The sequence below is a fragment of the Bubalus bubalis genome, chromosome 3 (assembly GCF_019923935.1).
Source record: "Bubalus bubalis isolate 160015118507 breed Murrah chromosome 3, NDDB_SH_1, whole genome shotgun sequence".
In the NCBI taxonomy this organism is placed as follows: Eukaryota; Metazoa; Chordata; class Mammalia; order Artiodactyla; family Bovidae; genus Bubalus; species Bubalus bubalis.
The window spans coordinates 163,851,381-163,879,289 of NC_059159.1; the positions used below are offsets into that span (position 1 = coordinate 163,851,381).

At 42.6% G+C, this 27,909-nt stretch overlaps 1 protein-coding gene across 7 annotated transcripts in view; it reads left to right on the forward strand.

Annotated features, from left to right (window-relative positions):
• Positions 1–27,909, forward strand: part of SNX30 (sorting nexin family member 30) — a 109,251-nt gene that overhangs the window by 51,719 nt on the left and 29,623 nt on the right. For all 7 annotated transcript variants that reach the window (XM_044940464.2, XM_044940459.2, XM_044940461.2 and 4 more), the window contains 4 exons: positions 9,908–10,018; positions 20,747–20,905; positions 23,724–23,919; positions 26,532–26,731. In XM_044940464.2, the coding sequence (XP_044796399.1) occupies positions 9,908–10,018; positions 20,747–20,905; positions 23,724–23,919; positions 26,532–26,731 (666 nt within the window). The remainder of the gene's footprint in view (positions 1–9,907; positions 10,019–20,746; positions 20,906–23,723; positions 23,920–26,531; positions 26,732–27,909) is intronic.

Sequence of the window (27,909 nt, forward strand, 5' to 3'; positions counted from 1 at the left end):
TAGATGGGGAAACAATGACAGTAACAGACTTTATTTTCTTGGGCTCCAAAACCACTGCAGATGGTGACTGCAACCATGAAATTAAAAGATGCTTGCTCCTCTGATGAAAGGTTATGACCAACCTAGACAGCATTTTAAAAAGCAGAGATTACTTTGCCGACAAAGGTCCATCTAGTCAAAGCTATGGTTTTTCCAGTAGTTATGTATGGATGTGAGAGTTGGACCATAAAGAAGGCTGAGCGCTGAAGAATTGATGCTTTTGAACTGTGTTGCTGGAGAAGACTCTTGAGAGTCTGTTGGACTATAAGGAGATCAAACCAGTCAATCATTAAGGAAATCAGTCCTGAATATTCATTGGAAGGACTGATGCTGAAGCTCTGGTACCTTGGCCACCTGATGTGAACAACTGATTCATTGGAAAAGACCCTGATGCTGGGAAAGATTGAGGGCAGGAAGAGAAGTGGACAACAGAGGATGAGATAGTTGGATGGCATCATCAACTCAGTGGACAACTCGATGGACATGATGGACATGAGTTGGTGGTAGACAGGGAGGCCTGGCATGCTACAGTCCATGGGGTTGCAAAGAATCGGACATGACTGAGTGACTGAACTGAATGAACTGAGGGATATTTGGGGATGAGAGAGGACAGATGGGAACACAGGTTCCCAAACACCTGCTCTTGTCCAGGACCCCCACTCCTGGTGAGATTATCAAGCAGAGTTAATGGTCTGAGGATGAGGTTGTACAAATACTTTATTGCTTTAACTCCCAGGCCTAGTTCAGATTTCTGATGACAAAAACTGGCAAAAGTACAGAGTTGCTTTTCCTGAGCTCAGATGAACCTAGGGCTGGGAGCCAATGCAGGCAAAGTGTTCCCCACCCAGGTCTAAATCATGGGTATCTTATCTCTCCATTTGTGGAGACCAGCCTTCTTAGGGCCGGCAGATCCTAGCAGTTTTCTCTGCAACTTCTAGAAGATAACATCATAATAATAGAGAATTACTGAGCATTTCCCACATGCTGTACTTTTTTTTTTTTTTTTTGCAGTCGGAACCCTTCAAATTTTATATAACTAATATGTGCCCATTACAGAGAAATTAAAAAACTCAAGTAAGTTAAAACAATAAAATAAAAAAAACACAAGCTCACCAGCAAGAAATAATGATTTAGAATTCTCTGAACTATTTGTCTCTATCCATTCACAAAAATGAGTATTTTGCTAGTGGCCAATTCACTTAATATGTTGCAAATGTCTTTCTCTGCTAGTAAATGCCAGTGAGCACACTTTTATGCTATCATTTCTAAGAGTGCAGCAGTATCCCATTCTGTGGATGAGCTGTCATTTATTTTGTGCCAAGTGCTTTAAATATATCATCCGTTAATCCTAAATGAAGTAGGTACTGATAGTATTCTTACTTTTGCAAATGAGGAACCTAAGACACAGCAATAATTGAGAAAATTGCTCAGACATGCAACTAACATGTGTTGAAACTTAAACCCAGATCTGTCTTGTGCTGTGCTTTCAAAAAGCATGATTTTCCAGAAAGTTCCACCCCCACTCCCGCAGCACTGTGGTGTCTACTACCATGGCCTGACTGTTGAAATTGATGATAAATTGCAAGTAGACTGGGTGTTAGAAGTAGAGAGGCGCCTTCTGCTCCCTTTAGAAGCCATCCTCTTTTTGACTTTTATCCCATCACCAGATAGTCATCACTAAAGCTTTTTGTTGTTCAGTTGCTAAGTCGTGGCTTTGCGACTCCATGGACTGCAGCAGGCCAAGCTCCTTGTCCTTCACTATCTCCCAGAGTTTGCTCAAATTCATGTCCATGGAGTCGGTGATGCTATCCAACCATCTTATCCTCTCTCACCCCCTTTTCCTTTTGACTTCAATCTTTCCCAGCATCAGGGTCTTTTCCAATGAATTGGTTCTTCCCATCAGGTGGGCCAAAGTATTGGAGCTTCAGCATCAGTCCTTTCAATTAATATTCAGGACTGATTTCCTTTAGGATTGACTAGTTTGATCTCTTTGCAGTCCAAGGGACTCTCAAGAGTCTTCTCCAGCACCACAATTCAAAAGCTTCAGTGCTTTGGCACTCAGCCTTCTTTATGGTCCAGCTCTCACATCTGCACATGACTATTGGAAAAACCATAACTTTGATTATACGGACCTTTGTCAGCAAAGTGTTGTCTCTGCTTTTTAATACACTGTCTAGGTTTGTTATAACTTTCAAAGAGCAAGCATCTTTTAATTTCATGGCTACAGTCACAATATGCAGTGATTTTGGAGCCCAAGGCTTATGCCCCAATTAATTCCTGTCTTCAAATGCCTCAGTGGTCAACAAAGGCTAAATGCTGCTGAGGTCAAGTCATATATAAGGATTACAAAGTGAATGTTAGATTTAATGACAAGAAGGCTGTTGATGACTAAGGTGAGAGCAGTTTCACTGCGGTGGGGGTACAGCACCCCGTTTGGCAATGAAAGAAAGAACAACGAGAGAAAGAACAGTGGCTGTAGTGGGGTTGTGGCTTTGAGGGGAGAGGCATTTTGTTAGGATGGAAGAGACTTGTATAAGTGCCACGTGGCCAGTGTTGGTAGAGAAGAACTGGGTCAGAGGTTGGAGGTAAGGATGGAAGCCACTGAGGAGGAGGGAGGAGAGTCCTGAGCGGAACTGGGGGAAGGAACAGCCTCCATTGAGGGAGGCCTACTTTTCCCATTGTTTCTGGAGGAAAAAGGGAAGTAGGAGATTTTTTGTGGCAGGAAGTTGAGGGATTTTTTACTTATATCTGCAGTTTTCCCGTGAAGAGATAACCAAGTCTTTACAAAGAGTGAAGGGGGAGGTTTTGAAGTGGGGCTTAGAAGCTTTCAAAACTGCATTAACTCATGAAAAATGGGGAAGAGACTTGACTAAGGAAGTATCCAGAGATTGCTTGGCAGTGTTGTGGGTCCAGTTGTAGAATTCATGGTTTCCGTGTGTTTCCCTGATTTTGTTTTTCCTTCAGACAGTGCCTAAGTCTGGAAAAGCAGGCAGTAGGTGGTTGCATTTTTGCCAGAGCTGCTTAAATGATGGGCTTCCCAGATGGCGCTAGTGGCAAAGAACCTGCCTGCCAGTGCAGGAGACATGAGAGACGCGTGCTCTATCCCTCGGTTGGGAAGGTCCCCTGGAGGAGGGCATGGCAACCCAGTCCAGTATTGTTGCCTGGAGAATCCCGTGGACGGAGGAGCCTGGAGGGCACAGTCTATAGGGTCGCAAAGAGTCAGACAGGACTGAAGCGACTTAGCACGCACGCACGCGTGAATGACAGCTTGGAAGGGGCGTTCAGGATATCAGCAGGTCAGAGGTTGAAGTGATTCATTTTGGAACTGACGGCTGAATAAGGAAGAAAGTGAAGACAGGAGTGGATGGATTGTCAGGAACTGTAGATCCCGAGGCTGAATAAACAAGGGTCCTGGGAAATGGAAGAGTCTGTACTGTAGGAGGTGCCAGTTAGCATGGGAGATGTCTGAATTTCAGCGTGATGGCAACGTCTGTGGAGCGGCCGCGGGCATGGGGTGTGGCGCTGTTGGCTTGGAGGTGAGTGTTGTGTGTGGGAACACCTGGGTCTTGAGGGCAGCCCGGTTACGAAGCCTGAGGGCCTGGTACTGTCAGGGAGTCAGCAGAAGGGCCAGCGTGTCAGCGGGTGACAGCGTGAGGAGAGGCAGAGAGGTCTGTGTCCTGACAGCAGGGGCCTTGCAAGGACTTTCGGGGGCCGAGGCGGAGTGTGGGAGGAGTGAGCCGGCTGTCACCAGCGGCTCTCGGTCTTGCTCTCAGAGGTTTGTGAGATGTGAGAACGCCTGCAGCTTCCCACCTGCGGCACAGCAAGGTGGAGGGCGGGGTATATTCTCACGGGAGAGCCAGCTTTCAGGATTCGAGCAGGTCGGGGAACTGCAGGACGTTATTACTTAAGGAACAGGAGTCCCAGGGAACCAGGTGGGAAGATCTAAGGAGGAGGTAAATGGAAGCTCAGAGGGAGGCAGCCAGAAGCCTCTTCAGGTATAGTTTCAGGTGTGCTGAGCGCCGCGGGGCTTTGAACCAGAATGCGTATGCTGCTGCTGCTGCTAAGTCACTTCAGTCATGTCCGACTCTGTGTGACCCCATAGATGGCAGCCCACCAGGCTCTGCTGTCCCTGGGATTCTCCAGGCAAGAACACTGTAGTGGGTTGCCATTTCCTTCTCCAGTGCGTGAAAGTGAAAAGTGAAAGTGAAGTCGCTCAGTCATGTCCGACTCCCAGCGACACCATGGACTGCAGCCCACCAGGCCCCTCCGTCCATGGGATTTTCCAGGCAAGAGTACTGGAGTGGGGTGCCATTGCCTTCTCCGAGAATGAGAGGAGCTGGCTACCATTTGATAAAGGAAGAGGTCCTTTCTACAGGGAGGGAGTTGCTTAGGCTTCTTAGGATCCAGCTGTGGCCTAGATAGATGGCATTTATTACAAAAGACTGAATCTCTCTAGAGTGAAAGGACTGTAAATTTTGAATTTAATGAAAAGTCTTAGGAGAAGCTTCAGTCCACAGTCACGGGGCCCATCAGCCCCTAGGGAATAAAGAGGCGTTCTTTTGTGGGAAGGTGAGGCCCAGGGGACTGGGTGAGCTCCTGGGTGGTTGATTTTACTGTGGCTCTGTGCTTTAGTCTTCCAGAGTGTTAACAAAACGGGGTGGAGATGCTTAAGAATGACCAAGGAGATACTTGTAGGGTGCAATGGTGAAAGTGGATATTCTTCATTACCACTCTTGTGCTCGGTTGCCTATTTGTAGATCTGACTTTAGGTGTATACACATGATCTGGTGGTCTTTGTGGAACATTCTAGACTGTGGAACACAGTAAGGTGTGAAGTGGTCGCCTCTCATCATGGGATTGTGGGTGTACACTTCCTTTTTTTATTGTTTTGTTGACTACAGATACTAGAAAATAGAGATAAACACTTGTTAGTACTTTATTTTTTTTCTGAGTTAGACCCTGAATTTCAGAGAGGAAAATTTTATTACAGACTCAGAGTTGGGGTTTTATTGACCTGCATCTTTTACGAGCACTACGTGTCTTACAACAGACTAGATTTCCCTCCAGAAATTCACAGTAATGTCTGTGGCCCAGTTTTAACAAGCATGCAGAATTCCAAGGTGAGTGTGTGTTGCTAGCCTCATTCTCAGCTCTACTTTTTATTTCTGTCCTTATTTTTCCTCTATCTTGCTCACCTACTTCTAATTTATGTCACTTGATCATATTCCAAATATCACTATATCTTTTCTAGAACAAGAAGTGGTAAAAAGTAAAATAAATTTTGGGTCAGCAATTGTGAGCATCCTTTCTGTTTTATGATGATTTTTTTTTAATGTTACTGCTTTCCAAAGCATCAAACAAGTTTCGCTGATTTCTTAAGTCCTCTGTCCTTAAATGAGTTATTTTTTTTTTAATAAGCAGGTTTTTTGTAACTATTAAAAATATTATAGGAGAATATTAGAAAGTTTGGAAGTAAAGTTGAATGTAAAGTAGATAGTTGTCATTATTGGTTCTAGATTTTTCTTCTAACTTTTTATGTCCAAAATTTTAATACCAATGAAATCATATACAATTTTGTATCCTGCTTTTTCGGAGAAGGCAATGGCACCCCACTCCAGTACTCTTGCTTGGAAAATCCCATGGACGGAGGAGCCTGGTAGGTTGCGGTCCATGGGGTCACTAAGAGTTGGACACGACTGAGAGACTTCACTTTCACTTTTCACTTTCATGCAGTGGAGAAGGAAATGGCAACCCACTCCAGTGTTCTTGCCTGGAGAACCCCAGGGATGGGGAGGCCTGGTGGGCTGCCGTCTATGGGGTCGCATAGAGTCGGACACGACTGAAATGACTTAGCATCCTGCTTTTTTCCTTAAAACTATATTGAAACATTTTTGTTGTTAAAAATGTCTTGTAGGCATGATTACTGATAACCATAGAATAATTATACCATAATTTCCTTGACAATTTTTTTAATTGTTGAATGTTTAGTTTCTTTGAATTTATTTTAAATAATATTGCAGTGAACATCATTATACAAATATCTTTGCCACAATTTTAAAAAGTATTTTCTAATGATAGAGTCCTAGACATAGAATAGTAGCAGTTAAAGACAAATATATAAAGGGCTTCCCAGGTGGCACGTGGTGAAGAATTTGCCTGCCAATACGGGAGACTCAGGGGATGTGGGTTCAGTTCCTGGGTAAGGAAGATCCCCTGGAGAAGGAATGGCAACCTGCTCCAGTATTCTTGCCTGGAAAATTCCATGGACAAAGGAGCCTGATGGGCTATACAGTCCATGGGTTTGCAAAGGGTCCGACATGACTGAATGACTGAACACACACACACACACACACGCACACGCACACGCACACACATAAGCCACAAATAAAGGAGATAATTAAGATAATTTTTAAAAGCTTACAATGAGGGCAGCCTTCTTACCAGTGACACTAAAAGTAGTAACCCTAAAGGGGAAAAAAATGGATAAATTTGATGGTTTAATGATTTTAAAAATTCTGTGTAATAAAAGCTATTTGGCAATTATGATAGGTTGCTGCTGCTGCTGCTAAGTCACTTCAGTCGTGTCCGACTCTGTGCGACCCCATAGACAGCAGCCCACCAGGCTCCTCCGTCCCTGGGATTCTCCAGGCAAGAACACTGGAGTGGGTTGCCATTTCCTTCTCCAAGGCATGAAAGTGAAAAGTGGAAGTGAAGTCACTCAAGTCGTGTCCAACTCTTAGTGACCCCATGGACTGCAGCCCACCAGGCTCCTCCGCCCATGGGATTTTCCAGGCAATAGTACTGGAGTGGGGTGCCATTACCTTCTCCTTATGATAGGCTAAGTGGCTCTAAAGCATTTTCACAAATGGAAGAGACTAGACTCACAAATTAAAAATAAATTTCTCTAACAAAAGAAAAATATACAGCCAACAGATATTCTAAAAGATATTCAATTGAAGCAGTCATTAAATAAACAAAACAGATATACTATTTTTCAGTTATAATTCTATCAAAGATAACCAGTATTGAGAATATATGGTTAGAAAATAAATTGGTCTATATCTGGAAATAGTTTGTTGATTAAAAATTAGTATAATCTTTCATATTTACTGTTTGATACTTTCAAGAGAATTATCAAACAGTTGCTCAGTGATGCTTACTGTAAGGATCTACTGATTGAAAAATTGGAAATAACCTAAATGGTTATTTGGTTTAATTATGGTATATCCATGTGGATTAAAGATGATTATATAGATCTGAACTTGTTGATATAGAAAGATATCCGATGTATTAAAGAGATACAGAAATATGAGTGACTATGCATAGAAAAAAACATGGAAACCATAATATAATTGCATTTTTTCTCTGTTTAGAGGGATTATGGTTTTTATTTTATATTACTTTAATTTTCCTGAAGTTTAAAAATAAATGTGTCTAGTCTAAGTAAGAAGGAAAAACAAACAAAAAAACAAAAGCAATTGCCTGAAAGTAAAATTGGTTACAGCAGAAATAAAACTTATGTTTCATCGTACATACTGTTTTTTGTGGTTATCAAAGATTGATTTCAAAGAGTAGAAATGTTACATAGACTATAATTCAGTGAAATGGTTTTGCAAACTATAATTAAGAGGAGCAACCAGTTGATATCATGTAACATTTAGGAGGGCAGAAAGCAGAGCCCTCCTACCAGTTCTGTTTACAATGAAAAGGAGTTGCATTAATTTGTCATCTTTCAAAATCTACTTCTCATGAGCCCATAATCATTGGCAAGTCCCCAGACAGAGTCTGTTGGGGGCTCTCTGCAGGGTCTTGAAGAACTTCCATTCCAACTGGCTTCCTACTGTTGAGGGAACCGTGCCTCTGGGCGTCTTGGTGGCGTCCTGAGATGCTGGGACTGCTCATGCCCCTGTCAGGTGCAGTGCCAGGCTTTGTTGTTATTGTTCTTGTTGTTGTTCAGTCGCTCAGTTGTGTCCGACTCTTTGTAACCCCGTGGACTGAAGCACACCAGGCTCCTCTATCCTCCACTAACTCATGTCCTTTGAGTCGGTGGTGCTATCCAATCGTCTTGTCCCCTGCTGCCCCCTTCTCCTTTTGCCTTCAATTTTTCCCAGCCTCTAGGGGGCTTTCCTGGTGGCTCAGAGTTTAAAGCGTCTGCCTCCAACATGGGAGATCCAGGTTCGATCCCTGGGTCGGGAAGATCCCCTGGAGAAGGAAATGGTAACCCACTCCAGTATTCTTGCCTGGAAAATTCCATGGACAGAGGAGCCTGGTGGGCTACAGTCCACGGGGTCGCAAAGAGTCAGACATGACTGAGCAACTTCACTTCACTTCACTTTCGAAGCATCAGGGTTTTTTCCAATGAGTTGGCTCTTTGCATCAAGTAGCCAAAGTGCCAGGCTACTGCCCATGTTTCTGTCACCCTTGTGCCTAAAGATTCATAAATAGTGATTTAGATTTAAGTTTTTTCCTTCTCCTCTCTCTCTCTCTAGTTCTACAACACTGATTCCTCTGGGCAGCCTTCTAATAAATCATAAATGCCTAATTAAACAAACGTGCCCATGTCTCCCGCTCCTGCCTCTGCTTCACAGGGGAAGGTTGTGTTCCACGGGCATATGCTGGCGTGCAGAACTTTGACAAGGGGAAAAGAGGCAGAAAGAGTTGGGGTTTTGTCCAAGATCGAGTCCTTTGACTTCACAGTTTTGCTCAGTCTGTGAGCCTGGCTTCTGGGGAGGACGAAATCATAATTTTTGATGCCAGAGCTGTTCACTGGCTGCTTCTGTGATGGATGACTCTTGTTTATGTGTCTTTAAGGTTTTCTTGGTTCCATGGATTAAAACAGACTTTTGATGTGGAAGTTCAATAAGTTTATAAAAGATAGCTTGAGCCATTTTTATTTTGTGCTTTAAATTCTGAGAACTATGACTGTCATATAGTCGGTACCCTCACAGGGAAAAGTGGTGTATCTGAGACATAATTTTGGTTTGGACTAATTAATGTATAAAAATCTTGCTTTGGTATAAATTCATTGTATTTAGTATTGGTTTTTGTTGTTAAATGTTGAAATCACATTTCAGAAAACTTAAATTCAGGGAAGGGGATGTGATTAATATTTTTTCTGCCATACGATGATATTTTAGTATTATTTCCTTCTAGATTAAAAAAAATCATCTAAAATGCAGTATAGTTTCAGGCTTATGGTCCTGGCAGGATATGGCAGAGTAGGCGAAACCTTTTCTATTTTCATCTAATCTGGTTCCTAAATGAGTAGGTAATCTGTTATCTCTACTTTTTGTTTTTCCTCTGCCTTTGGCAAAACCTGTCAGCATATTTAGCAGAAGGTGGAAACATTTTTTTTTTTAAAAAAGAGTCACAGATTTGGATTCAGTAAGCAAGATTCTCAGTGGAATTACTGTGTGTGTGTTATTCGCTTTAGTCGTGTCCGACTCTGCAACCCCGTGGACTATAGCTCTCCAGGCTCCTCTGTCCATGGAATTCTCCAGGCAAAAATACTGGAGTGGGTTGCCATTTTCTTCTCCAGGGATCTACTAAAAGAAAGTTTCAAAGTTAAGCTTGGAGAAGATGAATCAAATGTTTTATGAACACAATTCTGGGGGATAGTTCCATTTCCTGAAGGAGGGGAATGAAATCTCAACATTTTCCTTATAGATCCTTGAAATGTTTAACTGGACCCCACACCTAGACTCGTCATTCCATCCTGGTAAACCCTGCCATGTGGCTGGCGTGTTTGGTGGAAGGAAAGTGTGTTCTTGCCCAGTTAGGTTATCCAGAAAGAGCTTTTTTCCTTCCCTTCTGCCAAGACAGCTGCTCTTTCCTTACCCTGATTTTGTTCTGCTCTTCTCATTTGCAGAGTACTCGGGTGGAGTTTGACCTGCCAGAATATTCTGTCCGTCGAAGATACCAGGATTTTGACTGGTTGAGGAACAAACTGGAAGAATCCCAGCCCACTCATCTCATTCCCGTAGGTACTAAGTCAGTACAGCTTGTTACTCACTTTTCCTTCTTTCTCTTTCCTGACAGTGTTCACTCTCACCCCTCAAATTATGGGCAATCACTGCCTTACGTTTGATACCAGATCCACCCATCAACTGTTCATTTTGTGGATGCTGTATAAGTAGTTCACATTTTGGGTTTTGACTTCTGATCTGCTCTACAGTATGCTGGTTTCTTGGATGGAGTGGGGTAGATTTTCATATTCCTTGTGACAAGGAGATTGATTTTTTTTTAGGTATGGAGAGTCCTAGTTCTCCTTTGCTGCCTTCTCAAAGGCTGGCTGTCACACCCTTCCTAGATATGGTTCTGAGGTTTGGAGAGCTGCCACCGGGTGGAGAAAGATGCCTCAGATTACAGCTGGCCGGGTTTTCTCTAGACATGGGTAATTCAGGGAGCAGGGATCTAGCACCCAATCCATCAACCATAGCTTTTCCTTTACAAGAACAAACCCAAAGCCGCCTAGCTCTATTTATTGAAGAAACATACTACTCATCCGTTACTTTAGTTGCACATTAAAAAAAAAAAAAACTAGAGCAAATAAAATTTAAAAGACTACTTAAAATCAGCATACATGTGGAGTACTTCTCTGACTACTTTCTTTTTGAAGTATAAATGACTATTTAGATCCTAGATGTTTCTTGCGCTTTGGGGCTTTAGGGAAATCTGGGTCATGAAACACTTCAGCAGGGCTTTATCTTTCAGTAAAAACCTCGGCTGGGTAACTGCTCAGCACTGCCTACTGCGTCTTCCAGTCATCCCCTCGTGGTTGGAACAGGCTGACTATGCTGGGAACACTATAGCGGTTTTCTTAATTTTCAAGGCCATGTTGCTAGTGCTGTGATGAGAATGAACCCCACCCCCTACTCCCATTCCCTCTGCTCTTGAAGCCTAAAGTTTTCCTTTTCCTTCTTCTGATCACTTAAAGACATGCCAAAAGAAAAAAAAGAAAAGCCAATAGTTTGTACGCGGTTGAAACTATCCCTTAAAAATATTAATTTGGCAAAATTGGCGGCTAGTGAATTTTTTTTTAAATAGACTTTTATTTTAGAACAGTTTTAGACTTACAGAATTATTGAGGAGACAGTACAGTGAGTTCTCATAGGCCTCACAGCCAGTTTGGCTTATTATTAACATTTTCTACTAGCACGGCGCGTTTGCCACAAATAACGAACCACTTTACGTTTAGTCGTCGTTTCCTTAGTCCCAGGCTGTTCTTGATTGTGACGGTTCTCAGGCTGTCCTGGTTTGGGATGACCTGGATAGCTTTGAGTACTGGTCAGGCTTTTTGTGGAATGTCCCTCCGTTGAGATTTGTCTGGTGTTTTGCTCGCAGTTAGCCAGGCGTGATGTGTTTTGTGGAGGAAAAGCACAGAGGTTAAGTACAATCCCCATTACATCATGTCAAGGGTACGTACTATATCATTAACGGTATTTATCACTGTGGATGTTAATCTTATTCACCTGATTTGAGGTATTGCTTGTCAGGTTTTTCCACTGTACAGCTACTCTTTTATTTCTCTCCTTCTCTGTACTGTATTGGAAGAAAGTTGCTCTTTATGTGTAGTTCATACTACGCGTAAGGGGAATTAATGCGCCACCTCCTGGCAACTAGGTGAATTGGAAGTTCCGCACTTAAAGACCAAGGTTAGACAGCGACACCTGCTGGTAAAACATAGTAGCCTCATGTGTAGACACAAGCCAGAATCAGGAGACTGCAAGTCTTCCAGAATGCCCAAGGTGAATTTTTAAGTCTGTATCTTTAACCAGTATCTTTAAGTCTGGTTTCCTTTGGTCTGGGTGGAAGTATTGAGTAGAAGGTACTTTTGAAGCATGTAGAGATTTAAATTTCTTCATATCTGGGGAGGAGAGAGATTCAATGTAGGTGAGCATCTCTGACTTAAACATAAAAGTCAGACTGGAAACAAACCATTTTTCCCCCCCAGAAGTTCACTTAACAGCAGCTTTTATAGGAGGTGATTGTCTGTTATTAATAATCAACTTTGTGTTGGTCCTTTTACCACCCTTGGGAAGGTGAGGGATTATGAGATGGACAGACTCCTATCCAGGAGAGTTTATTGGAGACCCAGTAAACATATAGCATAATTATTGTTTAAATTTTCATTTCTTTTTTTTTAAAGAAAAGCTTTATTGAGATCTGATTAATATACCATACAATTCACCTATTTGAAAATACAAGTCAAGAGCTTTTATTGTATTCATAGAGCCGTCAGCAGATCAGTTTCAGAACCTTTTCATCATCCCTAAAGGAAACCTCTTAATCCTTGCCTGTTAATTCCAAACCCTCTCTTCCCCAGTGCCTGGCGACCACTACTCTATGTTCTGTCTCTATAGGTGTGCCTATTACTGGACATTTGATATAAGGAGAATCATACACAATGGTCTTTTGTGACAGGTTGTTTTTCTTTTTTCATAGCATAACGTTTTCAGTGTTCATTCATGTTCTAGCACGCGTCAGTCAGTGCTTTGATTTTGTTGTCAGATGAGCGTCCCTTCTATGGCTATCTCACGTTTTCTCTGTTCGCTGCCTTTGATGGACAGTTGGGTTGTTCCCACTTTTTGGCTGCTGTGAGTAATGCTGCTGTGAATGTTTACTTGTAAGTCGTTGTGTGGGTCTGTGTTTTCATTTTTCTCGGGTGTATACCTAAGACTATAATTGCTGAATCACGTTTAACTGTGTATTTAACCTTTTGAGGAACTGCCAGGCTGTTTTCCAAAGTGGCTGCTTCATTTTATGTTCATGCCAGCAGTGTATGAGGGTTCTGTTTCCTCCACATCTGCATCAACCCTGGTTATAACCTTTCTTTTTGATAACAGCCACCCTAGTGGGGATGGATTGGTATCTCTTTGTGGTTTTGATTTGCATTTCCCTGACAGCTAACATGCAACCATCTCATCCTTGTTCGCTCCCTTCTTCTTCTACCTCAGTCTTTCCCAGCATTTCCCAGTTTCCAACATTTCCCAGTCTTTTCCCAGTGAGTCGTTTCTTTGCATCAAGAGGCCAAAGTTTTGGAGCTTCAGCATGAGTCCTTCCAATGAATATTCAGGGTTGATTTCCTTCAGGATTGACTGCTTTGCTCCTTGCCGTCCAAGCGACTCCCAAGAATCTTCTCCAGCGCCAGGCTGTCCTTTTATCATTGCATTTAAATGTTCTTTATATAATCTGGGTACTAGTCCCTTCTCAGGTATATGATTTGCAAAAATTTTCTCCCATTTAATGACTTGTCTCTTTATTTTCTGGATGGTATCCTGTGAAGTACGGAGTTTTAAAATTTTAATGAAGTCCAGTTTACCTTCTTTACTTTGTGTGTGTGTGCTTCTGGGGTTTTAGCTAAGAAACCATTGCCTCATCCCAGATCATAGAGATTTACATCTGTGTTGCTCACTGAAATTTTTATAATCTTAGCTCTTATATTTAGGTCTTTAACCTATTTTGAGTTTGTTTTCGTACGGTTAGTTTTCATTATCCAGTTAGTGAAGCTGGATATCTTCCTGTGACTTTACTGGAGGTTGGCATTTCTGTTATGAATTGCCTCTTCATTTAAAAATTTTTACTCATTGTTTTGTGAATACTCTGTATATCTGCAAAGGACATTAACCCAGTTGAGAATATCTGTTTTTTTCTTAGTTACCTTTTTCCTTCAACTTGACTCTGTAATAGATAATATCCCTTCCCTCCCAGCCAAGATAATTTTTCCCGTACAGTTTCTGGCTTTGAAGCTTGTTTCTAACCTAGGATGTTAAAAAGAAAAAAAAAAGTTATCTCTTTTCTTCTATTACTTTTATGTCCTCGTGTTTAGTGCTTAAAGCTAAGTGTGTTTTGGTGTGAGATGGGAAGATCTAATTTTTTTCACATGGTGAGTTGTCCCACAGCCACTTAGGAGTAGTCAGTCACCTATATCATAGCTCGTGTGTTAGACTCTGTCATGCCTTAGGTTTGTATAGTCTTGGGCTGTTTCTGAACCTTCTGGTTCATTGATCTCTTTAGTGTGGTATCCCTGCTACACTATTGAATGTAATAGTGTAACAGAATCTACTTATGTACTTATTACATAAGTTTACAGAATGTACAGCATCTGGTTGGATAGGTCCCTATCTCTACCCACAGTATTCTTTGTTTTCCAAGTTTTTCTGGCTATTTGCACATGCTTTATTTTTCAAGTGAACTTTAGAACTTTAGTGAATCAGCTGGAAAACTGGGAATGATGGTGGAGAAATGGAATTTTTGCTGGTTTGTTTGTTTTTTTTTTTTTTTTTGCCAATTTTAGTTGCTATAGTTAAAACTTTGTGAGAATTCCTGAGCTTTCAGAGCCTATTGCTTATGTAGTGAATCAGCTGGAAAACTGGGAATGATGGTGGAGAAATGGAATTTTTGCTGGGTTTTTTTTTTTTTTTTTTTTTGCCAATTTTAGTTGCTATGGTTAAAACTTTGTGAGAATTCCTGAGCTTTCAGAGCCTATTGCTTATGTTAGGAGCACAGAGATAAAGTTCCCACTTTTTGGAGGGCTTCGCTGGAGCCATGTGAAATGGTAGATAAACAGCCAGCCAGACTGTGGTTCTGGGGGGGCCCCCAAGTTCTTCCATTTGCTTCTTCCCATTGGCTGCCCTGAGGCTTGCGCTGTTTTCAGCCCCAGTGGCTCTGAACTTGGTAGCTTCTGGGGCTCTCCCAGGGAAACTCAACCCCTTACTTCCTAAGTCGACAGTTGCTTTGCCTGAACAGTATCACAGGATGGTTAATGGTGATGGGTTTTTCTCTCAACCCGACCTTTTCTGCTTTGTGTCTTTAACAAATTCTGTCCTATTAACAGTACCATTATATTCTCTAGTGCTGCAGAAAAATTTTCTCTTTTTATATCGCTTTGCTTTTCTGGAATTTGAAAAGCAGAAAGAATCAGAAGTGTTTCAAGCGGCACCCTAACGCTCGAGTTGTGCTGGATGTGCGTTTTGTCACCTCGTGGTGGCGGTTGCACTTGATGCCTTGGAGAGGCAGTGGCGCCCGCAGTGGCGCCCGCTCCAGTGCTCCCGCCTGCAGAGCCCCAGGGCCGGGGGGGCCTGCTGCGCTGCCGTCCATGGGGCCGCTGAGGGTGGGGCACGACTGAGCGACTTCACTTTCCCTTTTCACTTTCATGCCTTGGAGAGGCAGTGGCGCCCGCTCCAGTGCTCCCGCCTGCAGAGCCCCAGGGCCGGGGGAGCCTGCTGCGCTGCCGTCCATGGGGCTGCTGAGGGTCGGATAGGACTGAGCGACGCAGCAGCAGCAGCAGCAATGGCAGTTCACTTTGTTCTTCTTAGTAATCTGACCGTGGGAGCCACCAGAGTCTTCATGTGACGTGGTTTTTGCTTTTTAATTTACATTTTGTCTCAGAGGTTGGCTTTAACACTGCTTCATTAACTAGGGCGCAACTCATTACACAGCAGAGAGATTTCATAACACGATGGGCACAGATTTTGGAGATGAAGCAAATACATTTATTAAAATCTTTAGTTTTTAATTTCACTTGGAAATTAAATGCTTGCTTCAATTTTTATGATGGGAGCCTTCTAGAAGGCTGCATTTGTGTGTATTATGGACCCATTTATGTTTTGGGTAGCAGTAAACACATAGGAATTAATAAGGAGAAATTTGTAATGCAGTGTTTGTTTTTCTTAATACGAAATAATCAGTAAAATGTCTCACTTCACTCTTTAGTTGGCTCCTTTTTTTGTACTGTTCAATATATGTGCTTTTAGCTGATCAAGCACGTAAGTTCATAAGCAGTGAATTCACTGGTTGAACCTTGAATTAAATCAGGCTTGGTGACTGTCCTTTATAGGAACAAAATTTTTTAAAAATTTTATTAAAGTATAGCTGAGGTACAGTATTATATAAATGACAGGTGTACAGTGTAGGGACTCACAGTTTTTAAAGGTTATGCTCGACTTATAGTTACCATAGAATACTGGCTATATCTCCAGTGTTGTACAGTATTTCCTTGTAGCTTATTTTACACTGAATAGTTTGTACCTCTTACTCTCCTACTTCTGTGACTGCCCCTCCTCTCTCCCCGCTGTAACTGCTCATTCGCTCTCTGTATCTGGGAGTCTGATAGTTTGTACCTCTTACTCTCCTACTTCTGTGACTGCCCCCCCTCTCTCCCCGCTGTAACTGCTCCTTCACTCTCTGTATCTGGGAGTCTGTTTCCGTTTTTGTTACAGTCACTAGTTTGTTGTATCCTTTAGATTCCACCTATAAGTGATGTTGTTGTTCAGTCTCCCAGTCTCGTTTGACTCCTTACGACCCCATGGACCGCAGCATGCCAGGCCTCTCTGTCCCTCACCACCTCCTGACGTTTGCCCAAGTTCATGTCCGTTGCATCGGTGATCCAGCCATCTCATTCTCTGATGCTGTCTTCTCCCTTCTGCCCTCAGTCATTCCCAGCATCAGGGACTTTTCCAGTGAGTCAGCTGTTCGCATCAGATGACCAAAATACTAGAGTTTCAGCTTCAGCATCAGTCCTTCCAATGAGGATTCAGGGTTGATTTCCCTTAAGATTGACTGATTTGATCTCCTTGCTGTGCAGGGGAGTCTCAGGAGTCTTCTCCAGCGCCACAGTTCAAAGGCACCAGTTCTTCAGCACTCAGCCTTCTTTACGGTCCGGCTCTCACAACCGTACGTGACCACGGGGATATAAGTGGCATCATACAGTATTTTTCTTTCTCTGTGTGACTTGTTTCACTTAGTATAATACCCTCCAAGTCCATCTATGTTGTTTCAGATGGTTAAGATTTCCTTTTAATCTTGATGCTCTTTTATTTGCTTTATTTTTGGTTAGGAGCAACACTTTCTGTTAGCTTGATATGAATAAGAAAAATAGTTTTCTGTCATGTACTGGCTATGCCGTAAATATTTGTCAAATTGCATAGAAGAAGCAATTGAAAAAATGGCAAGAGGACACTGGACACATAAAGACTGAGCAGTTGAAATCTTCGTCCAGATTTCCTACCCAGCTTTTCTGCAACAATCTACTATACTTTTATTTAATAGATTATAAAATACTTTCTTATAAACTAACATAAAGTATGGTATATATGAAAGTACCAGAGTATTTAGTGCTCTAAAATGTAAATGTTTTAAGGTTAAACCTTGATATATTTAATAGATTATTGTAACATTTCGCAAATAGGATTTTTGAAGGTTCCAACATATATATATATATGCATATATAGTTTTTTAAAAACTTCATTATGGAAAATGTCAGAGTCGCTTCAGTGCAGTGACCCCTCAATGTGCTCATCACCTAGTTTTAGCGCATATCAATTCATGACCAGTCTTGTTTCATCTCTGTCCCTACCCGCTCCCTCATCTCCACACCAGGTGATTTTTTTTTCCCCCCCCAAAAAGTGACTTAAACAACATTTTTTTATCTAATAGTTCTGGAAGTCAAAAGTGCAAAATCAGTCTTCATGGATTAATATCCAGAATACTGGAGTGGATAGCCTATTCCTTCTCCAGCGGATCTTCTGGATCCAGGAATTGAACCCAGGTCTCCTGCACTACAGGCAGCTTAGCAGAATAGTTGGTATATGAATATATACGGGGCTGTATCCCTTCTGAAGTTACTAGGGGGGAATTGGTTCTTCCCTTTTCCATCTTCTGGAGGCTGCCTGCATCGCTTGGCTCAGGCCCCTTCCTCCATCTTCAGAGCCAGTGGCATCTCCTCTCCTCTCCTCTCTGACAGCTGGTTCCATCCTTCAATCTTTTTTTTTTTAGTTAATATAAAATTTACATAACATAAAATTCACCAAAGTGTATAATTCAGTGGCTTTTATTATATTCAGTGTTTTGCAATCACCATCGCTATCTAATTTCAGAATATTTTCATCACCCCAAAAAGAAGTCCCATACCCATTAAGTAATCACATCCAATCCCTCCTTTTTCCCCAGCCCAAATATTATGAATAATGCTGTTTGAACATTTGCTGTACAAGTTTTTGTGTGAAAACTTGCTTTCAGTGATTTTGGCTATACACCAAGGAACAGAATTGCTAGATCCTATGATAATGCTCAGTTTAAGTTTTTGAGAAACTGCCAAACTGTTGTGCCAGGGGCTGTGCCACTTTACATTCCTGCAGCAATGTATGAGAATTCCCGTTTGTCTCTGTGTGTGCCAACACTTGTGATTTTCCTTTCTTTCCCGCCTTTTATGGCCATCCTAGTGGATTTGAGATTTTATCCCAGGTGATATTTTTTTTTAAATACTTTGGCTTAAAACATATATGGAAGTGCTGCTGTTTAGTCCACTTCCTTTTTTGCTTTCTGTCCGCAGAATTTACAAGTTAATACAAATAGTTGGCATTCATTTGACATCTACCATGTGCTGGGAGCAGTGTTGAGCTCTTCATTTGTATTATTTCATTTACTGGGTATAGTTACCCTTGACTTGGCCAGCAATCCAGATTCATATATAGGCTTCCTGATAGCTCAGTTGGTAAAGAAGCTGCCTGCAATGCAAGAGACCTGGGTTTAATTCCTGGGTCCAGAAGATCCTCTGGAGAAGGAATAGGCTACCCACTCCAGTATTCTTGGACTTCCCTTGTGGCACAGCTGGTAAAGAATCCGCTTGCAATGTGGGAGACCTAGGTTCAATCCCTGGGTTGGGAAGATCCCCTGGAGAAGGGAAAGGCTACCCACTCTAGCATTCTGGCCTAGAGAATTCCATGGCCTCTATATAGTCCATGGGGTTGCAAAGAGTAGGACACAACTGAGTGACTTTCACTTCAGATTCCTATGCATAAGCAACCCAGTAGGTAATTATAAGGGTGAGGAAGAGAGAGGTGTATTCCTTTAAGGAAGCTTGAAATGGGAAGAAACAAATTTATGAAGCCACAGACATCTGACAATAAGATTGCTTATTACAGAAGGGAATTCTGTTTGCAGAAGGATTCACTCCCAGGTTCCTTTAACTGGCAAGCTTCTTTGGTTCATTAAACCACGTTCAAGGTACTAAATCTGAAGAATGGATAACTGTTTTCAGAAGGTTGTCTGTTATGTGAAATGAGGCACACCTAACTACTTATTTGTTCATTAGACCTTTTCCCTAATTCTCGTTCAGCATAAGCAGATGGGAGTATGCGCAGCAGGACTCATGAGATAAAAATGTCACTGGATTTGGTAATTAGAAAGTTTTGATGATTTGAGAAGAGTGGTTTCTGCATTAGGCAGGGATGGGGCAGAGAAATGCAGCCTTGAAGGCAGAACCACAGATGGCTTCATTTTGCGGTGAAGAAAGGTTAGGGGTGGAGAAATCAAGGGGAAAGAGTGAAAATAAAGGTAAATGATTCTTTTCCAGAAGGTTGAATGAGACAGGAAGGAGAGTGGAGAAGATAGAAGGTTAAGAGATTTTTTTTTTTTCATGGTCAGTAGCCAAGTGCTTCTTTTCCAGGGGTGCTGGTATTGCCAATTCCTAAATATTTCAAATGTCTTGTGTTATAAAATCTGGGTTGCTTCTTGGCTTTCCCCACACTTAAGTGCTTAGGATTCTACTTTTGGGGGCTAAGTTCCTGTTCATGTATCTTATTTCAACATTTGTGTATGTGTGTGTGTGCACGCATGCGCTTAAGGGTTTATAACTTAAAAGAAAAAAATTTCTTTTTAGGCATATTACAGAATTTTAGGAGGTTGCAGACTTAAATGCTTGTTCCAGTTTTCCATCTCCTCATCAGCACTTGTCGTTTCTTTTCCTTTCCTGTCTTTCTCCATCTCCATTATGGTCATCCTAGTGAGATATCATCCTAGTGAAGTGGTATCTCACTGTGATTTTGGTTTGTATTTCCCTAATGACTAATAATGTTGAGCATCTTTTCATGTGCATTTTGGCCATTTGTATGTCTTCTTTGGACAAATGTCTACTGGGTCACTTAACCTTTTAAAAATGTAAATGTTCTTTTAATATTTCATAATCAAAACACTTCCAAACTGTGCATTAGTGGATACTCTCTTTCCCTGTGTTGGCAGTGATGCGGAAGGCCTTTTAATAAAGCCGCTACGGAAATAGGTTAAAGCTCAAAGATCCCTTGGCGGCCAGGTCGTATTAAATTGCCCACAATGTTGGCTCAAAGTAAATACAATGGAGAAATTCAAGTAAGGAATAAAGGAAATTAGTTATATCATTAAGAACTTTTAAACATAAACCTAAATGGAAAAAAAAAGGGGGGGCTCTGGAAAAGAGGGTAGTTTATAGACACAGGGGTTTCCCTAATACACTTATTTTTTCATTTACCAAATTCTTTTATTCCTTGAACTGGAAGTAGAATCTTGAGATATTTAAATAATATGGCTTGTGTCTGGCTCCTTTCCTGTCTTTCTTATCTTGCCCTAACTTTCCCACTTGGTCACCTGTGCATCAAGCGGCGTGAAGATAACAACTTGATTTACTGGTAGATATTACCCGACTATTGTTGGTGTTCCAGAGACCGTGCTCTACTCTTTCATTTTTTTTATTATTGTGAAATTGACAGTGTGGTTGTAATTTTACTCCACCGACATTTTCTCAGGCTTGTTTATACTGATGACTACATAAAGATCTAACTGATTTAAGAAAGACCGTTCTTGATGGATGGGTCCCAGGACTTACTTGCTAGCCTAGTTTTTCTTTGCACCTTCCAATCAATTATTCTGAATATTTTTCTTCATGTCATTGTAGCCACTTCCTGAGAAGTTTGTGGTGAAAGGTGTCGTGGATCGATTTTCAGAAGAGTTTGTGGAGACCAGAAGAAAAGCTTTGGATAAATTCCTGAAAAGAATTACAGATCACCCTGTGCTCTCCTTCAATGAACACTTTAATGTTTTCCTTACGGCCAAGGTAAGGCAGATTCTTTCATACTCCTCCCCCAAATTAGCATTCTTTCTACTCCCCCTTAAAAGGTGTTCTGACCTCTCCAAGGCACACCCGTAGTTAGTGGGTGGCATAGAATTGCTCTGGGTTTGAGTCTTTAGTGTTTTTTCTTGGTGCCCATCTGCCCTGGCATGGTTTCCGTGTTAGAGTTCAGGAGAAATATCCCCCTGCAGCAGCTAAGGAAGTTAGACTATTTTCACTTGCCAAAAGCAGAGATGTTTCCTGAACACTTACCAGCGATGTTACCGGACGAGGCCATTCTGATCAACAGTGGGCATGAAAGGGCGAGAATGTTCATTGAGTGTTTGGTAAGGACATTTTCACAGGAACTTAGTGAGTGTTGACTCAGAGTCTCATTTCACGGGTGAGGAGACTGAAGCTCAGGGCGTGTGTACGAGTTCAGCTGGCATCACTGGGATGTAAACTGGGTCTTTGTGGCTCCTGAGGCCACAGTTTTCCTGGGTATCGGACCACCTGACCAAGAGGAGTTTAGCATTACTTCAGTTCAGTTCAGTTCAGTCGCTCAGTCGTGTCCAACTCTTTGCGAACCCATGAACTGCCGTATGCCAGGCCTCCCTGTCCATCACCAACTCCCGGAGTCCACCCAAACCCATGTCCATTGAGTCGGTGATGCCATCCAACCATCTCATCCTCTGTCATCCCCTTTTCCTCCTGCCCTCAATCTTTCCCAGCATCAGGGTCTTTTCCAATGAGTCAGCTCTTCACATCAGGTGGCCAAAGTATTGGAGTTTCAGCTTCAGCATCCGTCCTTCCAATGAATATAGCATTACTTATCTGCAGCCAAGTTCCTAGCAGGTGGGCATTTTCTAGGCACTTGCCAGGGATAGAGTTAGGACAAACACAGGTGCTGGATTCTACATAGTCAGACTCAAGTTGGCCATCTCCCCTTCAGTAAATTTAAGAAAATTGAAATCATTATCACACATCATTGAAATCATAATAGGCATCTTTTCTGGCTACAATACTATGAGACTAGATATCAATTATAGGGGGAAAAAAAGCTGTAAAAAACACAAACACATGGAGATTAAACAATACATTTCTAAATAATGAAAAGGTTACTGAAGAAATAAAAAGGGAAATAAAAAAATTCCTGGAAACAAATGACCACGGGAACATGACAGCCCCAAACCTGTGGGCTGCAGCAGACTCCAGGTGGCCACCCCCGGACTAGTCTCGGGACTCCCCTGTTGGCAGAACTGGTCCAGAACCCGAAGTGCTCAACTCTGACCATTTGCAGAAGTGAGAGCTCGTGTTCAGACCCTCGTGCCAGCTGCCTTCCACCCCCCATCCGTTTACGCTCATGCCTCCTAGTCTCACATTCAGGCCATAGGTAATTCCTCCCGCATCGGCGAGGATGCTGAGGTCCAGGGACTTTCCAGTTTTCTTTTTCAAAATCTCAAATTGAGAAATATTTGCCAACAGCGTCACCTGACATAAAGACCTTAGAGGGAATGCTATTCTCCAGACAGTGAGGACCACATGCCAAAGTCCGCCGGTGTTGTGGTTTCTTTTTTTTTTTTTTTCTTTTTCCCAAATCTTAGTTGGCACTCAGCCTCCTGGATGACATTCTTATTTATCTTCTCTTTTCCCTGGAAGCCTTCCCTCCACAGTTCAAACTTGTGTTCTTTTTAAAAAATGAGTATTTCCTGGTGAACTGCTCCTCAGGCACAGTTCTTCCAGAGTAAACACAAAGTGAAGTCCCCCTTGTTCTCCAGAAGTACAATACACCGTTTCACCCAGATTGCAGGTTCTTCATCCAGGCAAGCCTTCAAGTTTCATCATTTTTATTGAATAAAGGGACAAAGCAGGAGAAAGCTTGGACCCCTGGTCACTAGGAATTTGTGTGAAAAATAAGGAGGAAGGTTTTTTTTTTGTATGTGTGGTTTTTATTTGTGGGCCAAGCAAGATGAAATGATGTTTAAAATGTCTTCAGTTTTGTTATTGAAGAAGAACACATGTCCAGAAAAGTACGCCAATCATAGCTCAATAAGTGATCAGCAAATGAACACACCTTTGTGATCACTACCTGTATCAAGACAGAAAATCTTCAGCACCCTGGAAGCCCCTGCTCCCAATCACTCCCGCCCTCTTCCTCCCTAGAATAAACACTGGCCCGATTTCTAGCATCGCAGAGCACTGATGGGTTTTGTTGCACGGCCTTTCCTGTCACTGCGTCCTGCCTCCCACCCTCTACTTCCCTTATGTGGCTTCGGTTGGGTATAAATGAATGAATCTCAGCTCTTGAATTTTGCTCCTAAAGACAATTTAGGATATTTTGTACAGGAGAAAGGGACTCTTTAAAAAAGTTGTGATTAAAGGAACGTGTGCAGGGTCAGTGTTCCTTATTGGAAAGGAAGGAGTCCAGCTCTGGAGAAAGAGACCTGGTGTGCAGGTGCAGGGGTGTGAGCGTGGTGGCCGCGATGACACAGGGGAGGAGACGTGGTGTGTCTGTGTGTGTGTGGTTAGCGCCTTACCTAACTCAGCTACTTTTCTTTTGCTCTTTGAATAATTAAAAAAGTATATTTATTTGGCTTTGTTGCGTCTTAGTTGTACTGCAGCATACAGGAGCTTAGTTCCCCAGCCAGGGATTGAACCCACCTCTCCTGCATCACAAGGTGGACTTTTAACCACCAGACCACCAGGGAAGTCCCCAGTCCCTTATTTTCAGAGTCCTCCATTTCCTAAAGGAATTGGCTTACCCAATCCTGGCCGTGTGAGCGGGTGAGCCCTTTGAGTCTGTCTCTTCGTGTGTCATCCTTAGGACCTGAACGCCCACAAGAAGCAAGGGATTGCATTGCTGACTCGAGTGGGTGAGTCAGTCAAGCATGTCGCTGGCGGCTACAAGCTGAGAAATCGGCCTCTTGAATTCGCAGCCATCGGCGAGTACTTAGACACGTTTGCACTCAAGCTGGGAACCATCGATCGAATAGCCCAGCGGATCATCAAGGAAGAAATAGGTGAGCTCCGTATCAAGGTCTGGATCAGGCCCGCGAACCACGTTTGCGGAAATGGCACTCGTGTGCCAGGCAGAACCAAACTGCTGAACCAGGGGAGTGGCAGCACCAGGCGACACTACGCCCATAAAACCAACGCACATGCGTGTATATACGCCCATAAAACCAACGCACACGCGTGTACACACGCCCATAAAACCAACGCACACATGTGTATATACATGGGGCGGGGGAGGTAGTTAAGACCAGAGGGACTTTTGGACTCCATCCCTGGCCCTGCATTTCTTCCTGTGTTTGATTTCCCCACGGCAAACAGCCACTCTGAGCTGCTGGGCTTTTCTAGTTTTATCTCTCTCTCGACTTCCCTTCTTCCATCGCCAGAGGGTGATATGGTTGGATGCCATCCTCTCTCTCATCTATAGGGACGATCATTTAAAAATTAAACTTGAGTATCTTTTCTGGCAGAAAGGCGGTTCAGAAGGACAGCCTGTGTTTGCCAAAGTTCTGATCCTAAGGAGGTCTCAGACTTGAAATTGACTCACCTGCCTCGCCTTGGCTTCATTTCAAGCCCACTCTTCCTGAGAGTTATGAGACCTTTCTTTAACCTTCCTGGTTGCTGCCACTGCTTCATCCCCACCCATCTCTTGGCCACTTGCTTTTCTGTATCCCAGAATGTGGGGGCCTTTTGTCTTCTTACACACGTGTAGGCCAAACACACGTGAACAGTATTAGTGATCACGCTGGCATGTGATGTGAAACGTAGGAAAGGATTCCCCGGTAGCTGCAGTCCATTGGTTACTAAAAAATGGCAGCAACAACAACAACAAAAAAAAATGGCAGCAACATTTTATTGTAATGGCCAGAATCCTGGTGAAAATTGATGGCCAGCTTTTCTTTGTGAGGAGAAATGAAACAACATTTTCCCCTGTTCTGAGTTTTAATTCTCCTTTACCTGCTGCTGGTCTTACGTGGGCCTGCAGGTTTTAGAGATGGCTTTAGGTACCATCCACACCTAAAGATCATTTGGGGTAAATTCTGATGGGCCCAAGGTGTTGGGGTGAGCCCTGAGTGAGAAAGCAAGTCTGCCTATGTAAAACCACACTTTCTTACATCAAGTATTTCCTAAAATTCCATTGTTTTTCCCTCATGACTGATTTTCTTTTTTTTTTTTTTTTTTTCCTTTTGAAAACATCCCCCTAAACCTATATGAAACTCTGCTTCCATGGCCTGTCAAAATATTGCTTCACTGTAGCGGTAGGTGAGTAGGTTTTTGGGAAGATGTTTAGTGGATGTCACTCCCAGCACTTTCCCCCCGAAGGCATAGTGGCTCCCATTATCCAAAGGCATGGCATTTCCGTTATGGAGTGGAGTTGATTGATGTTACAATGTTAGCTGTAACATTAGCTTACAGAGATTGTAAAAAATGTTCTGTTACCATCAGTGTTGTTTAAAGGGAAGCATGCTCAGAGAGCTCTTTGCTGCAATAGTTACTGAGTCAGTAATACCAGTGATTGCTGCCCAGCCAGATCTCAACTGGTTTCTCACTCACTCAGTCGTGTCTGACTCTTTGCGACCCCATGGACTGCAGCATGCCAAGCCTCCTTGTCCATCACCAACTCCTAGAGTTTACCCAAACTCATGTCTATTGAGTCGGTGATGCCATCCAACCATCTCATCCTCTGTCGTCCCCTTCTCCTGCCTTCAATCTTTCCCAGCATCAGGGTCTTTTCAAATGAGTCAGCTCTTCATATCAGGTGGCCAAAGTATTGGAGTTTCAGCTTCAACATCAGTCCTTCCAATGAACACCCAGGACTGATCTCCTTTAGGATGGACTTGTTGGATCTCCTTGCAGTCCAAGGGGCTCTCAAGAGTCTTCTCCAACACCACAGTTCAAAAGCATCAATTCTTTAGCACTCAGCTTTTTTTATAGTCCAACTCTCATATCCATACATGACTACTGGAAAAACCATAGCCTTGACTAGACGGACCTTTGTTGACGAAGTAATGTCTCTGCTTTTTAATATGCTGTCTAGGTTGGTCATAACTTTCCTTCCAAGAAGCAAGTGTCTTTTAATTTCATGGCTGCAATCACCATCTGCAGTGACCTTGGAGCCCAAAAAAATAAAGTCAGCCACTGTTTCTATTGTTTCCCCATCTATTTGCCATGAAGTGATGGGACCAGATGCCATGATCTTAGTTTTCTGAATGTTGAGCTTTAAGCCAACTTTTTCACTCTCCTCTTTCACTCTCATCAAGAGGCTCTTTAGTTCCTCTTCACTTTCTGCCATAAGGGTGGTGTCATCTGCATATCTGAGGTTATTGGTATTTCTCCTGGCAGTCTTGATTCCAGCTTGTGCTTCTTCCAGCCCAGTGTTTCTCATGATGTACTCTGCATATAATTTAAATAAATGGGGTGACAATACACAGCCTTGACGTACTCCTTTTCCTATTTGGAACCAGTGTGTTGTTCCATGTCCAGTTCTAACTGTTGCTTCCTGACCTGCATACAGGTTTCTCAAGAAGCAGGTGAGGTGGTCTGATATTCCCATCTCTTGAAGAATTTTCCACAGTTTATTGCCCATCCAGATCTCAACTGGTTTCTCTTCCCCTTTTAGAGTACCTTGTAGAGCTGAGAGAATACGGGCCCGTGTACTCCACGTGGAGCGCCTTAGAGGGGGAGCTAGCCGAGCCCCTGGAGGGTGTGTCAGCCTGCATCGGCAACTGCTCTACAGCCTTGGAGGAACTGACCGATGACATGACGGAGGACTTTCTACCTGTGCTCAGGGAATATATTTTATACTCTGACTCCATGAAGGTGAGCTGGCTCCCTCCTTGTGCACCTAGGTACTTTCTTTGTTGTCATTAACCAGTAACTAAGTGGTTATTGCCAATTTGCTTGTGGTATTGGGCTTCCCTGGTGGCTCAGCTGGTATAGAATCTGCCTGCAATGTGGTAGACCTGGGTTCGATCCCTGGGTTGGAAAGATTCCCTGGCGAAGGGAACAGCTACCCACTCCAGTATTCTGGCCTGGAGAATTCCACGGACTGTATAGTCCACGAAGTTGCAAAGAGTCAGACATGACTGAGCGACCTTCACTTCACTTCATTTAGGTTTCCTTCTTTCTAGATGGGCAGGATCAGATGTGTGGACTGACCTCTTTCTTGAACATGTAAAAAGAACACATGGTGAATCCAAGTATGTGAATTAAATGAAAAAAAAAAAAGAAGAAAGTTTGGAAGAGATTCTTACTAGAATCTTAGAGGGGGAGCTAGCTAGAGTTCTCTGAGAGTTTGAGATATAACATCTGATTAAGAACAGTATGTTGTGGGAAAAGAACAATTGAATAATAATTAGAGCTCTTTGAAGTTAAAGTGTGATTGCTAAAATAAAATTGAAGAGCACAGTTGGAAAATGAGGCTGAGGAAATCTTGGAAAGTATTGTAAAACAAACGTAAAATGTAGTTGGAAAGTAGAACAAAAATGCAAAAATACTGAAAATGTGAAAGAAAGGTTCAGCATCTGACTAATAAGAGTTCCTGATTGAAAGAACAGAGAAAACTGAGAAAGGAAAATTATGAAAGAAGCAATACAAGAAAGTTTCCCTAAACCAAAGGGTATAAGTCTTTAGATTAAAAGGACAGGTTGATTACCCAGCAAAAGGACTGGACAGAAAACCAACCCAAAGCATATCATTGTAAAATTTTAGGACAGAAGTGATAAAATTCAGGTACAGGATCAAATGCTTTAATGTCTGCATTAGAAACTGCCCCGGCCTGCACTTAGACCAGTTGGAGAGTGTAGCTGCGGGGGACTCCTATGCTGGGGAGCAAGGTTTATCTTGGCTCACTGGCTCATTTTTACAGATGAAGAAGCAGAGGCTCACGGGTGGACCTTTTCTCTGCTCCACGGTCCCAGTTCTAATGAGCAGCCACCTTATATTCGTGTCTTTACTGTTGGCGAGAGAAACTGGATCAGTTCCTGCTTTTCAAGGCT